Below are 15,542 nucleotides of genomic sequence, written 5' to 3'. Positions count from 1 at the left end.
AGTCCGCATGATCCTCTTCGTCCGAAGAACTAACTAATGCTGACAAAAATAACAGCTAAGTAAAGGTAGAGAGAAAACTCAAACAAAATATCAAAAAGAAGAAAGAGTCTGGGACAAAAAGTCCCAGCACAGAGAGAGCCAGCCACTCCTGACAAGCTAGACATTAAAACTGAGATATGGTTGCAGGAAGTAGGAGGGTATTGACTGAGGGGACCACCCCTTGAGGGTGGGATATGTTAAAGCTTTATTGTTAACATATTCTGTTGCCTAGCTACTCCTTCGGAGCAAAGTCTAATACCCCATATGTGACGAATATGAAGAGGCGGCGACTGTCGGAGGACGTAAGAGAAAATATGATTTCCAAGTTCAATGATAGACTTTCTGCAAAGTTGCCTTCCTAACTTTTAGAATCGTAGGAATCTTAGATTTTGAAATGCCCTTTTCTTTCAAGATCTAGGCTATAACAACCATGACATGAATACTAGCAACCCTGAAACAATATGCTAAATAGGTCCTTGAAACAAAATCTGGATCCTCTGGTAGAGCCCACAAAGTCTGCTAGGAGTCGGCATACCACATCCTGGGCCAACCCTGAGTAATGAGCAGCATCTGAATTTCCTTCATCCTGATCTGTAAAGGAAGATGATGATTCAAGGGAGGAAAGGCAGAGACCAGGGTGTACAGACTCCACAGAGCCACCAAGGCATCCACTATTTCCCTCAGAAAACTGTCCAGTTTGCTGATAAACCTGGAAGCAAAGCGGTCCACATCTGGGAATTCCCCACATGCAACAGGTCCTGAAGAAAGTCTTCTTGGCAAATGTTCACACCTGAGAAATACACAGCAGACCAGGCTGTAACATGAAGTTCTGCCCAAGACCGGACCCAATCTACCGTTTGTATCATGGCAAGACTTTTGGTTCCTCCTGTCCTGCTTAATGCAGATATGGTACCCTAAAGCAGATTATTTCCAACACTGCAGAAACAGCCAGCTTGCCTGAAGTTCCATAATCTTGATCTAGTTATGAAACTATGGCGATGACAGAGTCACCGGCACTGACAGAGTGCCCAGGACTTCTCCCCAGCCCAACAGGCTGATATTCTTGCCTGTTGGGCTAGGGAGAAGTCCTGGCACTCTGGGCAGATTCCAGACTACCCAAAACAGAGACAGGATAGTCCTCGTTGATAGACAAATAGGTCTGTCTAGGCACTTCACTGACATGTCCTACAAAGACCGAATGTTTTGTAGACGTCGAGTGAAACTGGTTGAACAAAACTGCCTCGAAGGAGGCCACTCTCCTGAAAAAAATTAATCTCAAACAACTACGGGACTGGAGAATCTAGATTTGAGATCGGAGAGTCTGAAGCTTTCCCTGTGGAAGGAACACTCTATGCTGAGTTGTATCTTGAACTAGACTCCCATTCTCAAAACGATGAGTCAGCTCCAGCAGTGATTTTTTTAAAGGTTCAAGATACACCAAACCACTGTAATCCCTGAACAGAATAAAAGTGGAATCCCTCCTCAGTCAGCACATCAAAAGCTGCTGTCAGCTATTTGTAAATACTGGCTTGGACATGCAGCAAATAGTAGCTTTCTGCTCCCTCATGAACAGCTCTGGTTGCACAGGCTGTTAGTAGCATATGTGCCTTTCTGGGGCTAGGACTGCTTGCAATGTAGAAAGCCCTGCAGAGGCTGTCATACCCATCTAGCTAACTGAGTAGGAAAGCTGAAAAAGGTCCCATTTGCAAAGCTAGCGTGTTGTGTGTTCACTGAGTGTACTACATTAAAGAAAAAACCCCTGCACCATTATTTTATAATGCAGCACAACACAATGTAGGGTAGTGCCTTACTGGGTGTTACAGTGTGCTGTAACGCAGATTCATTTGAGGTATACTCTGGTGGTATTCAAAATGGATGGTGTGCAATATACACAGTGTATTATTGTTCAGTGCAGAATACACCTCCAGGACACTGCAATGCACCATTCTGCATACCACATGATCTATGATGCAAAAAGTGCAACAGGACAGAAAAAAAAACAAAAAAAAACTTTCATGTTAATACTGTGCAGCCCCCAGACTTCAAAGGGATGCACCTGAGGCCCTCTATAATTTCCAAGCTGATCAACACTGCTTTAGGATAAAAAAAATAATATATGTACAAGAACAAGCAATACCTGAGAAAGAAGAATTCCTTCTTTTTGCATGAAAAACTGCTTCTTAAATTCATAATATGGATTATACTGGTGCCAAGGCTGCAGAAAGTCAAACCTATCAAGACAAGCAAACAGTTGAAAAGTGAAAAAAAAACAAACAATCTGAAGAAACATAAAAACTAAATATTAAAAGCAAGCTTGAAGAGTTACATTCCTAATCATGAACACAGTAAGTCCCTCGGTTTTGGGGGGGGGGGGGGGGGGGTTGGTTAAAACCGCTCCAATCTTAGAATTTTACAAAAAAAAAAAAAAAAAAAAAAGAGGCTGTAAACCCAATATTCCTGAAGCATTTTTGCATAGCTTGGTAGATGTTATAACCTAACACACATTGAGTGTACCTCGAAATATTGCATCCTCATTCCCTTGTAGCCCTCATAAATCTAGCGATCTGTGGGAGTGGCATAGCACCAAAGCTTAGGGGCGAGGAGACCTAGCATCACCCTATTCCCCTCCCACTTCTATACACCATCTCTCTCTCTCTACCTCCGTCTCTCAATTCAAATAAGCTTTATTGGCAGGACCAAATACATTTTAGCATTGCCAAAGCAGTTGAGTTTGTGAGGGGGGGGGGGGGGTTAAGGGGTAATATATAAAAGGGGAATGGGGAGTGAATCCATGTAAAGGATTTTTAAGTCCTCAGTTTTTCATGCCCCTCTCAGTCTGACACTGTCACATATTGTGCAGCTATTTTCACCACTGGCTCCTTTTCTCCCAGTAAGATTTGGAGTTTCCTCTTCTATAGAAATTTAGTCCAGGATGAAAGCAGAGTCTCTGGAAGTGAGTGTCCCTCACTGATGAGTACTTAGGGCACTGTAGCAGGAAGTGGCCCTCATCCTCCATGACCCCCTGGTCACATTGCTGTCACAATCTGCTCTCCCTGGGCTTGTAGGACTATCTGTGCCGTCCAAGTTCGATTTTCAGGCTGTGGGCACTCAGTCTGTACAGAATCAGGGGCTGTCTGTCTTTGGGCTCTTGTAGCACCTCCAGGTATGGGGCCAGTTTGTAGTCTCTCTGCAGTGACTGGTAAATAGTTTCTTGGAGTTTATTTAACCAGTTACCGACCGGGCCATAGCCAAAAGACGGGTACAGCACGGTCGTCGAGTTCTGGGAGGGCGTACATGGACGTCCTCCCAGAATCGCGCTCCCGCACGCCCCCTGGGGCGAGCACACGGGAGTGTCCATGCTCTCTGGGTCCCGGGGACCCGTCGCATCACGGATCGTGGTAAAGGGCCAATGAGAGCAGTCCTTTACCACGTGATCGCTCCGTCCAATGATAGAGCGATCACTTCACAACAAACCGGCGCATGTCCGGTTTATTTCTCTCCTCTCCTCGCACACTGTACACAGCAATCGGTACAGCGTGCGAGGAGAGGAGAGAAACTGCAGCTGCACACCTCTGCCTCAACCATGCCCCATCACAGTGCCTCATCCGTGCCCCAGCCATCACAGTGCCTCATCCGTGCCCCAGCCATCACAGTGCCTCATCCGTGCCCCATCACAGTGCCTCATCCGTGCCCCATCACAGTGCCTCATCCGTGCCCCATCACAGTGCCTCATCCGTGCCCCATCACAGTGCCTCATCCGTGCCCCATCACAGTGCCTCATCCGTGCCCACCCATGCCACCTCAGTGCTCATCTATGCCACATCCTTGTTCATCCATGCCACATCTGTGCCTGCACATGCCACCTCAGTGCTCAACCATGCCAAATCCATGCTCATCCATCCCACATCTGTGCTCATCCAAGCCACATCAGTGCTCATCCGTGCCACGTCAGTGGTCATCCGTGCCACATCAATGCCACGTCAGTGCTTATCCATGCCACATCAGTGCTCATCCATGCCACATCAATGCCACGTCAGTGCTCATCCGTGCCACATCCATGCCACGTCAGTGCTCATCCGTGCCACGTCAGTGCTCATCCGTGCCACGTCAATGCCACGTCAGTGCTCATCCGTGCCACATCCATGCCACGTCAGTGCTCATCCTTGCCACATCCATGCCACGTCAGAGCTAATCCATGCCACATCCATGCTACGTCAGTGCTCATCAGTGCCACATCCATGCTACGTCAGTGCTCATCAGTGCCACATCCATGCTACGTTAGTGCTAATCAGTGCCACATCCATCCCACGTCAGTGCTCATCAGTGCCACATCCATCCCACGTCAGTGCTCATCAGTGCCACATCCATGCTACGTCAGTGCTCATCCGTGCCACATCCATGCTACGTCAGTGCTCATCCGTGCCACATCCATGCTACGTCAGTGCTCATCCGTGCCACATCCATGCTACGTCAGTGCCACATCCATGCCACGTCAGTGCCACATCCATGCCACGTCAGTGCCACATCCATGCCACGTCAGTGCTCATCTGGGCCACATCCATGCCACGTTAATGCCACTACAATGCTCATCAGTGCCCTACAGTGCCTCACAAAATTGTAATAGGAAGTCAGGAAATGACGTGCTCCCTGAATGTTGGGCCTCTGTATGTGGTTCAGGCTGTTGAAAAGTGTCACATATGTGGTATCACTATACTCAGGAGAAGCAGAATGTATTTTGGGGTGTAATATTTGCTATGTACATGCTATGTGTTAGAAATGTCTTCTAAATGGACAAATTTGTGTAAAAATAAAAGTGCGTTTTGGTTTTCTTTCCACATTTTCCAAAAACTTGTGGAAAAAAATGACATTTTCAAAAGACTCATTATGCCTCCTAGATTGTGTGTGGAGGTGTTTGCTTTCCAAAATGGGGTCATTTTGTGGGGGTTTCCATTGTCCTGGTGCTCCAGGACCTTCAAAAGTGTGATAGGTGGTCAGAAAATTATGTGTGTAATTTTTGCTTCTAGCCTGACGGTGCTCCTTGGATGTTGGGTCTCTGTATGGGGCAGGCTGTGGAAAAGTCTCACATGTGGTATCGCCATACTCAGGAGGAGTAGCAGAATGTATTTTGGGGTGTAGTTGCAAGTACGCATATATTGTGTGTGAGAAATAACTTCATAATATGACCATTCTTAATTTTGCAAAGAATTGTGGGAAAAAATTACAACTTCAAAAATCTCACCATGCCTCTTACTAAATACCCTGGAATGTCTACTTTCCAAAAAGGGGACATTTGGGGGGTATTTGTACTGTCCTGACTTGTTAGGGTCTCAAGAAATGAGATAGGCCGTCAGTACATCAGGTGTGATCAATTTTCAATGATTGGTACCATGGCTTGTAGACTAACTTTTACAAAGACCATAAAATGTATACTTATTTGGGTTATTTTTACTGAGGATATGTAGCAGTATAAATTTTTGCCAAAATTTATGAAGAAAAATGACTAAATGTGCAAAATTTAAAACCGAAACGAAGAAAAAACGCATTTTTTAAACAAAATTTTCGGTCTTTTCATTTATAGCGCAAAAAATAAAAAACCCAATTATGATTAAATACCACCAACAGAAAGCTAATTGTCAACTGAATGCTGAAAATTGGTCTGGTTAGGAAGGGGGTTTAAGTGCCCAGTGGGCAAGTGGTTAAATTTCTCTATTCCCCAACATATTTTTCTTCAGAATAATTCATTACATTTTTTATTTGTGGTTTTGCCAGGCCAAATTGTTCGGCGTTTGGGATAGACAAGGTGCTGATGAGTTGTTGCAGGCCACCAGGCTTGGGCTGGTTCTTATTGGTGAGTAGAGCCTTATGGTGGTGGAGTCAGAACTGCTGTTTTGTAGATGATCCCAGAATGATCACGCTCTCTTTTGTATTGCAAGAAGTAAAGGAAATCTGCCCAGCTCAGACCGGCAGGCACTGTTGGAGGTGCTCAGTTGGACTTGGAGGTTGTACTTGCAGAATTCCAGATGGAATATTTCTGTCAGGCTTGAGTCCCATTTGGATTGGTCTTTGTAGGTGATAGGACCTCAAATCTCACTGCTGTAAAGAAGGCTTGGGGTGATGACGCTATCAAAGATTCTGAGCCAGACTCCCACTGGGGGATTTAGGTGATACATTTGTCTTCCGATTGCATAGAAGGCTCTGCATGCCTTATCTTTTAGTGTCTCTATGGCTGGCTTGAAACTTCCTGATTGGTTAATCTCTAGGTTGAGGTAAGTGTAATTGTTAGTTTCATCAAGAGTTTGGTTGTTTGAAGTAAATGAAGGGCTCTGTGTTCTCTCTTTGGAAGACCATGATTTTTGTTTTCTTTGAGTTGATAGGTAGTGCCCATGTGGCACTGTATTTCTCCAGCACTTCCAGGCTGTCTTGTAGGCCTTTCTCTGTTGGTGACAGAAGTAGGAGGTCATCTGCATACAGCAGGAACTTCTCCTCGGTGTCATGCAGAGTCAGTCCAGGTGCTGGGGAGGATTCTAGAGCTGCAGCCAGTTCATTGATGTAGATGTTAAAGAAGGTTGGACTTAGGCTGCAGCCCTGTCTGACTCCTCTGGCCTGCCGGAAGTGCTTTGTTCTTTTTCCATTTACCTTTACGCTGCAGCTGTTCTCGGTATATGAACTCATGACATCATACGTTTTCCCTCTTATTCCACTCTCCAATAGTCTGAGGAAAATGCCTGGGTGCCACACTAAGTCAAAGGCCTTCTTAAAGTCCACAAAAAAGGCAAATATCTTCCCATGTCTTGTATTATGGACATGGTTCTTGATGAGAGGGTGTAGGGTGGTCTGTGGTGCAATGGTTTGGCATGAACCCTGCCTGACTTCTACTAAGGACATTGTACAGTGCCTTGCGAAAGTATTCGGCCCCCTTGAACTTTGCAACCTTTTGCCACATTTCAGGCTTCAAACAAAGATATAAAACTGTAATTTTTTGTGAAGAATCAACAACAAGTGGGACACAATCATGAAGTGGAACAAAATTTATTGTATATTTTAAACTTTACCAAATAAAAAACTGAAAAATTGGGCGTGCAAAATTATTCAGCCCCCTTAAGTTAATACTTTGTAGCGCCACCTTTTGCTGCGATTACAGCTGTAAGTCGCTTGGGGTATGTCTCTATCAGTTTTGCATATCGAGAGACTGAAATTTTTGCTCATTCCTCCTTGCAAAACAGCTTGAGCTCAGTGAGGTTGGATGGAGAGCGTTTGTGAACAGCAGTTTTCAGTTCTTTCCACAGATTCTCGATTGGATTCAGGTCTGGACTTTGACTTGGCCATTCTAACACCTGGATATGTTTATTTGTGAACCATTCCATTGTAGATTTTGCTATGTTTTTGATCATTGTCTTGTTGGAAAACAAATCTCCGTCCCAGTCTCAGGTCTTTTGCAGACTCCATCAGGTTTTCTTCCAGAATGGTTGTGTATTTGGCTCTATCCATCTTCCCATCAATTTTAACCATCTTCCCTGTCCCTGCTGAAGAAAAGCAGGCCCAAACCATGATGCTGCCACCACCATGTTTGACAGTGGGGATGGTGTGTTCAGGGTGATGAGCTGTGTTGATTTTACGCCAAACATAACGTTTTGCATTGTTGCCAAAAAGTTTGATTTTGGTTTCATCTGACCAGAGCACCTTCTTCCACATGTTTGGTGTGTCTCCCAGGTGGCTTGTGGCAAACTTTAAACTACACTTTTTATGGATATCTTTAAGAAATGGCTTTCTTCTTGCCACTCTTCCATAAAGGCCAGATTTGTGCAGTATACGACTGATTGTTGTCCTATGGACAGAGCCTCCCACCTCAGCTGTAGATCTCTGCAGTTCATCCAAAGTGATCATGGGCCTCTTGGCTGCATCTCTGATCAGCCTTCTCCTTGTATGAGCTGAAAGTTTAGAGGGACGGCCAGGTCTTTGTAGATTTGCAATGGTCGGATACTCCTTCCATTTCAATATTATCGCTTGCACAGTGCTCCTTGGGATGTTTAATTCTTGGGAAATCTTTTTGTATCCAAATCCTGCTTTAAACTTCTCCACAACAGTATCTCAGACCTGCCTGGTGTGTACCTTGTTCTCCATGATACTCTCTGAGCTTTAAACGGACCTCTGAGACTATCACAGTGCAGGTGCATTTATAGGTACACATTACACACAGGTGGATTCTATTTATCATCATTAGTCATTTAGGTCAACATTGGATCATTCAGAGACCCTTACTGAACTTCTGGAGAGAGTTTGCTACACTGAAAGTAAAGGGGGCTGAATAATTTTGCACGCCCAATTTTTCAGTTTTTTATTTGTTAACAAAGTTTGAAATATCCAATAAATTTCGTTCCACTTCATGATTGTGTCCCACTTGTTGATTCTTCACAAAAAATTACAGTTTTAGATCTTTATGTTTGAAGCCTGAAATGTGACAAAAGGTCGCAAAGTTCAAGGGGGCCGAATACTTTCGCAAGGCACTGTATATAGCATTAGTTTGTTGTGGTCTGCCAGGTGTGTTTGCGGGGTGACTGTAAATGCATTGATGAGAGCAGGGTTCATATCTGTGATGGCAGTCTACCACACTGCTGCCTATGTGGGAGTTGAACGTGTATCTTCCAAAAGACTCTCCCTTGGTACGGCCGTTGTGGATGTACAGCCCCAGATTGCGGCACAGATTGAGCAATTTTCTTCCATTTTTGTTGATTGTACTGTAATAGCGGTTTCTTTGTATCTGTATCAACTCATGACCGTAATTTGCAAGACCCAGTATGTATGTGTTGCCATCAGAACTTGTATAGTCTTTTTCCATTCCTGTTCAAGCATTGAGGTCTCCGAAGATGAGCACTTGTCCCAGGGACTGGAAGTAGATTACCTCACTTTGTAGGACCTCATATAATTGGTCTGAAATATGGGGACCCTGGTGGGGAAATGTATGCTGCACACAGGTAGATATTAGACAGAGACAAGGATGGAGCTACTTATTCTTATCCAGATGTGGCTCTTTCCTTTTTTGATTGCATTGATGTTGTAATGTAGCTCCTCCTTATACCAGACTAGTATTCCTCCTGAGCGCCGAACCTGTTTGACGTTTTTATCCTTTTGTGCAGGGACAGAGAATTCCCTATAGCCAATAGGTACTATTGGCTTTTCCTGTCCCCGAGTCCATGTTTCCAGGAGGATTTGTATGTCTGTCTCACGTAACTTTGGTTTGAAATCTGGATCATTTACTTTTGATCCAAAGACTGAAGCACTCCGACCCTGAATGTTCCAGCTACTAATTACTAAAGATGTCATTTTGCAGTTATAAACCTTGCAATGGGCAAATTTCCTGGGACTAACTGAATTATGGAAGGTTGTCTCTGTCTTTTGTGCTTTTTCACTCAGTCACATTAGTATATTGCATACTGTGCTGGGGCGGAATCTTATCTCCTCCTCCATTTCTCTGATTTTTAGTCATCTTAGCCGTTCATTGCCGGAGGCTCGCTCCCGCTGTATTCAGTCACAGCGGGAGTCGGGCCAGGGGAGGAGCAGCGGCGATCGCTGCTGCTCTTCCCTGATCGTCAGGGAATCGATTCTGGAGATCCGCCCGCTTGTGTAAACAAAGCGGGCCGATTTGTCAGATTGCAGGGTTCAGCATAGCTGAACCTGCGATCTGCCCCTGTGTCACTCAGTCACCTCCCCCCACACGTCAGTAAGCACCAGGCATACATTAACCCCTCCCTCTCCAATAAAATTAACCCCTTCCCTGCCAGTGTCATTTTTACAGTAACAGTGCATATTTATAGCACTGCTTACTGTAGTAATGTCACTGGTACCCCCAAAAGTGTCAAAAATGTCAGTCAAGGGTCCGATCTGTCCGCCGCAATGTCGCAGTCCCTCAGAAAAAAAAAAAAAACGCAGATCGCCGCCATTACTCGTTAAAAAAAAAAAAAAAAAAAACGACAGAAATCTTTCCCTTAGTAAACGCAATAACTTTTCCCCAAACCAATCAAAATACGCGATTTTTTTTTGCCAAAAATATGTAGCAGAAAACAAATTGGCCTAAAATGATAAAAAATTTTGATTTTTAATTTTTTTGGGGGGGGAATTTCATATAAAAAAATTTGAAAAATATTGTTATTTTTTTGTTTATAGCAAAAAGTAAAAATCGCACAGGTGATCAAATACCACCAAAAGAAAGCTCTATTTGTGGGGAAAAAAGGACGTAAATTTAGTTTGGGTACAGCGTTAAATGACCACGCAATTGTTTGTTAAATTCGCACAGTGACGAATCACAAAAAGTGGCCCAGACGTAAGACAGCAAAATCCTCCGGTAGTAAAGTGGTTAAAAATATACGTATATTTTTCTTTATATTTGACTATTTGCTGTTGGTGCTCTAGTAGTAGTCCTACCTTGTGTCACTGTTTGCTTGAATCCTTCAACCTTTGAAGCTCTCTGATGCTGGATACTTGTCTACAGGGTGGACTTGGGGAGTTTTTTGCACTTTTGTCTTTATTGTTCCGTTTTCTGTTAAATTATTTCTTCTGGTTCATCTCTGTCTTGCATGTAGTTTGTTTTCCTTGGTTTGAACGACATAATTGGTAATATAAAAGGGGGATGGGGGTGAGTTTGTGTAACTGATTTTTAAGTCCAGTTTTTCATATCCCACTCAGTCTGTGACATGCTGTCACATGGTGACACTATTTTCACTATTGGCCCTCTCCCAGTAGAGTTTTCTCTTCTCCTCTATGGAACTGAAGTCTGGGATGAGAGTGGAGAGTGGAGAGTCTCTGGACTTGGGGCACTGTAGCAGGAAGTGATCCTCATCCTCCAGGACCCCCTGTTCACATTGCTGGCCCAGTCTACTTTCCCTGGGCTTGTAGGTCTGTCTATGCTGTCCTAGTTCAATTCCCAAGCTGTAGGCACTCAGTCTGTACAGGGTCAGGGTCTGTCTTTGGGGTCTTGAAGCACCTCCAGGTATGGGGCCAGTTTGTAGTTTCTCTGCAGTGACTGGCAAACTGTTTCTGGGACTTTATTTAATTTCTCCATTCTGCAACATATTTTTCTTTAGAATTATTGATTATGTTTTTATTTGAGATTTGGTCAGGCTCAGTTATTGGGGGGTTGGGATAGACAAAGTGCTGATAAGTTGCTGCAGGCCGCACAGCTTGGACTCTCTCACTCTCTTCTGCAAATATGCAATTTTAGAATTTCAGTGAGCTATGTACATGGATAGATCCAGAGAAGCGAAAAAGAAAGTCAAAATAAATTCGGCCAGCTATGGCCTAAGTCCAAGTGAAATGCAGAGCAGCAGCAGACACGTCCCCTTAACACATGCTTGTGCATGTGTCTGATTACACATGCTGCATATCAAAAGGAGAACGGGAGTGGCATCAACATTTTTTTTTTTTGATGGTGTTAGGTTTTTTTAATCAGTAGAGCAGGAAGGATTACAGATGACGGTGTTCCTTCTACCTGCCAAACAATGCACAAATGATTTGTGCCCTTGCTCTTTATTACTGTAGCACCCTCCTAGTTAGGTAGGTGCTAGGTAAAAGCATCTGTTGCTCCTGTTGCTTATCAGGGGAACTTGATCTATTAATTTGCCAGTCCCTTGTTTCCAGGTGTGATTCACTGAGTCTGAGGGAGTGTCCACACTGTATCCAATGAGGGAGCTTGTTGGCCAGTGGAGGAAACCCAGCCAGTGACACATTTATGGAATTCCCAGTGGGAGGACATTCCTGCAATACATCCTGGGATTGACCATAAATACGGAGGGGACAGGTGACAGGGCGTCTTTGGCGGGAAGCAAAGTCCCAGGAGGAGGCAGACGGCTGGTCTCAACTCCTGCAGGTGTGAGGAAAGTGGTTCAGGCAGTCGGCCAAGTGATCCAGGTGTGGAGCTGAGCTGCAGAGTATCCAGAGTGCTGACAGTGGAGTTGGTGGCAGAGTCTCTAAGGAAAAACAGTGTCGTGAGTACTCGGGGATTGTAAAGGGGGTGCCGTGTAGTTGACCGTGAAGAATAGGAACAAAGGGGGTGCCAGGAAAGGCCCTGAAGATTGTTCAACAGTACAGTTTACCTCAGGAAGTTCACTCAATTCTACTTCACTGCTTATGACAAGGTGAAGCAGTGGCCTAGCCGTGACCAGCGTTATATAGTGCTACTCAGCGTTACTCAGCATTAATCAGTTGTCCAAGCTAATTGTGCATAGTTGTATAAAGTTGGAGTATCCCACTCATTCCCTTCTCTCATCCAAGTTCTCAATAAAAACACAAAAACCAAAGCTCCTAGACTGTTTCCTGACTGAGCCAAAATCACCTGAGGAATGTTGAACTTTCGTGTTGTTGCTAATAGTAACCCAGGGGAACCCGTAACCAGCAGCTTCCAAGGGAGTAGTGCTGCATTACATTTTATGATCTGTTTGTATTTGGTTTTCCAGTTTTACAACCACATTAAGGCTAACAAATTTAAAAAAATACACAAGCAATACATTTTGGAAATACAGTAAGTTCAAATACAAATGCTCCATGCAGAGATGAAAACATTTTAACACTTAGCAGGAACTAACCTTGAATCATTCTTTGCTCGGACACTAGTTTCAAATTTAATTCCATTCCGTGCCACATACTGAGCAAGCTTATCAATCACAGGCTGGATATCAGGGGGTGGAGGAATAATGGCCACGACTGGAGCAAGTGTGCTAGAAAAGAAAGTAGATCATTTTACATACACATCTTTACATTTTCTAAACATAATTTCAGGAAAAAAAAAAAAGACTACTTTAAGGATAACTAAACTCAGGGTCTGCGTCAGAGCATAATTTAAGAAGCAGAACAGACATGGAGGTCCTTAAGGACAGGGGGAAGCCTTGGCCCCACCCAAAGCAGCTGAAAGAGACTCCAACAAGTAAGACCCTACAAACTATAACGGCCTCAAGTTCTAGATTACAGGTGTTGGCCCCTTCTGGGAATACAGGGGAAAAGCCCCCAAAATCACCAGAAGCATAAGTTCTGATCACTATTCGCAGCAGGGCTGTACTCTGTATGTCACTGTGAAGACATGCGGCTCTACATCCAATGTGAGGTATGGTGTTAAGAACTAATCAGGGTTTCAAGTGGTGGTTTTTAGTGACAGTAGGTGAGCAGTGGAAAGAGACCAGAGTTGCACGTGGTACTTCACTAGCAGGGGCTACAACAGAATGATGCTTTTTCTGGTCTGAATAGCAGAAAAGAGCAGAGTGCATGCACACAGAACTCCATTTAGCAAATAATGTCAGCACTTAATCTCTCAGCCTTAACCCTTACAGCAGTAAACAGGCAGTGGCGGGAGTTTAAAGTGGCCCAACACTGTAAACAGAGAGGTAACTCCTCCCAATGCCCCAGCATGACTGGTCTTACTTACAGAGTCACCCTGGGGGCTGTACCATGGTTGCTGACCCAGAAACTGCTCAGGGGCTTTGGGTCTGGGAAACGCCACAATGCAGAGCCCAGTGACCAATGGTCACCTTGCAGGTTAGTTCCGTACATCCATTTCAGTGGGTATGGTATAGCTTTTAAAGCTATTGTGGAGGAAACGCCAACATGGATAGCTGCTATGTAAAATCAGCTCAAGCTGCAGTGTGACAAACAATCTTGACTGACATCACCAAGAAGAAAAATGTAAGTAGTGTGGCACAAAACTTTGGTTGAAGTCACCAAGAGAGAAAAAAAAAAACACAAAGTGACAAGGCTACCAATGAGATAAAAGGCAGTCATACTCTTAGGACACGTGCAAAAACAACACAGCTTGTTGGGTAGAGGAGGGGTTACACTGGAGCTGGCTTACAACTTTTCTGTTGGCCAGTGTCAGCCCCCCCCCCCCCCCCCCAATAGGCAGCATTAAAACCCAACTGTTTCTGAATTACTGTCTCTCTCATTGGATGATGGAGAAAAATCAACACTATTCACAAGAAAGTGATACAGCTTTTAAAAAATGTTTGCAAAGTTACAGAGAAGTGATTTGACTTTAAAAAATATCTTTACCTTGTTGCATTTAAACCAGCAGTTAACTTGTTGCTGTCGTCACCGCTGTTTAGAGTTGGCAAGATGGTGGTTTGTGGGGGTAAAGCAGCTTCTTTTGTACTTTGTGCGTTTTCCCCAGCAGGTATTGAACTATAACATGCACTGGCATCCATCCCTGGTGGGGGAGGTGCAAGACAGTAAGTTCCATCAGGTAGCATGTAATAATTATAATATGTAGATGTCACAGTTGCTGCAAAGAAAAGGAAAAAAATCAAATTTATCCCCTAAATATTTCACAATTTGTTTTACATACTAAACATCTTTAAACAACTTAAAATAATCATGCTGCTACAGGTTTGAATTACTTCAGTTGCCAGCCAGAAATCATTTTCCAACAGCTATCTAGAATTTGTAAACAAATGTGGAAGGCTCTACCCGATCAAATTGAATGATTATCATAGCACAAGTAAATACTTCAGATATTATCGAACATTATAGGAAAATACCAGGGCTCTATAAAAAGGCTATCAAATACAGCAGATGTTGTAGCAGCTGTTATAGATTGGTGCTTAGAATTTTGAAAACAGTAAAATGTCTGCACAAACCTTTTTTATAGAAGACTAAAAAAAGAAAAAGAAAACAAAAATCTTTGAGAACATAAGGTTACAAAGCTCTTTATTTTTATTTTAATTTTTAAATTCCAGCTTCCCTATGTACAAAATATACCTTTAATGTACCACTGTTGCAGAAAAATGGAAAAGCTTTCTGTTAGGGATGCACCGAAATTTCGGCCACCGAAATTTTCGGACGACAATGAGCCTATCCCATTTCGGCCGAAAATAGGTTAAAAGTGCCGAAATTAATGGCCGCCGTGAGGAAGGAGGAGGGCGCAGCGCAGGTTTGAAAAGTCCCCGATTCTCCCATCCGTAGGATAGGAGAATCAGTCTTGTTCAATTAGGGGCCGGTGGCTGCAGCCGAGCGGAGCGTCTGTGACACCTCGTCTCTCACACAGCCCAGCAGCGAGCAGTACTCACCCCTCCCAGACACGGACAGGAGAGGAGAAAGGCATGCAGCTCATCCTCCTCCCACCCCAGTTTTTCTGTGTCTGCCCGGGGCCACCCACTCTCCTATCTCGGCGTATGTGCAGGACAGAGAGAGGGATGTGGGCGGGAAATATGAAGAACAGCAAGCAGCTACACATTCCAAGCCTCATTAATGATACCCGAGCCATCCAGCCTCTGCCTCACCCTCGGACCTTGAATGAGTGAGCACTGCATTTACACTTTTCATTACACATAACTGTCCCCATCTCTGTCCCCCCTCCCCCCTCTGTTCTTCCAAGTTCCATTGAGCACTTATGCAACCCATACATTGACTGCTTTTTTATTTGTTTGATCATTATGCTGAAGAAAAAAAAAAAAAAAAGGAGCAGAGTGAGAGTAAGGAGATTGCATCCTTGGGATGCCGAGGGACGCTGAGGCAGTGGGGGGGGTTAG

The 15,542-nt window shown here is 44.1% G+C and overlaps 1 protein-coding gene across 1 annotated transcript in view; it reads right to left on the bottom strand.

The window, feature by feature from the left end:
- SFSWAP (splicing factor SWAP) overlaps positions 1-15,542 on the bottom strand; it is a 255,941-nt gene that overhangs the window by 158,674 nt on the left and 81,725 nt on the right. Inside the window, exons 8-10 of the mRNA XM_082267458.1 lie at positions 14,068-14,296; positions 12,615-12,746; positions 2,177-2,270 (exon numbers count right to left, since the gene is read on the bottom strand). Of these exons, the coding sequence (XP_082123584.1) occupies positions 2,177-2,270; positions 12,615-12,746; positions 14,068-14,296 (455 nt within the window). The remainder of the gene's footprint in view (positions 1-2,176; positions 2,271-12,614; positions 12,747-14,067; positions 14,297-15,542) is intronic.

Source organism: Pelophylax lessonae, assembly GCF_965119305.1.
Source record: "Pelophylax lessonae genome assembly, chromosome: 1".
NCBI lineage: Eukaryota > Metazoa > Chordata > Amphibia > Anura > Ranidae > Pelophylax > Pelophylax lessonae.
Note: the sequence above shows the minus strand (reverse complement) of the source record. Positions and strands in the feature narration are given on the sequence as shown.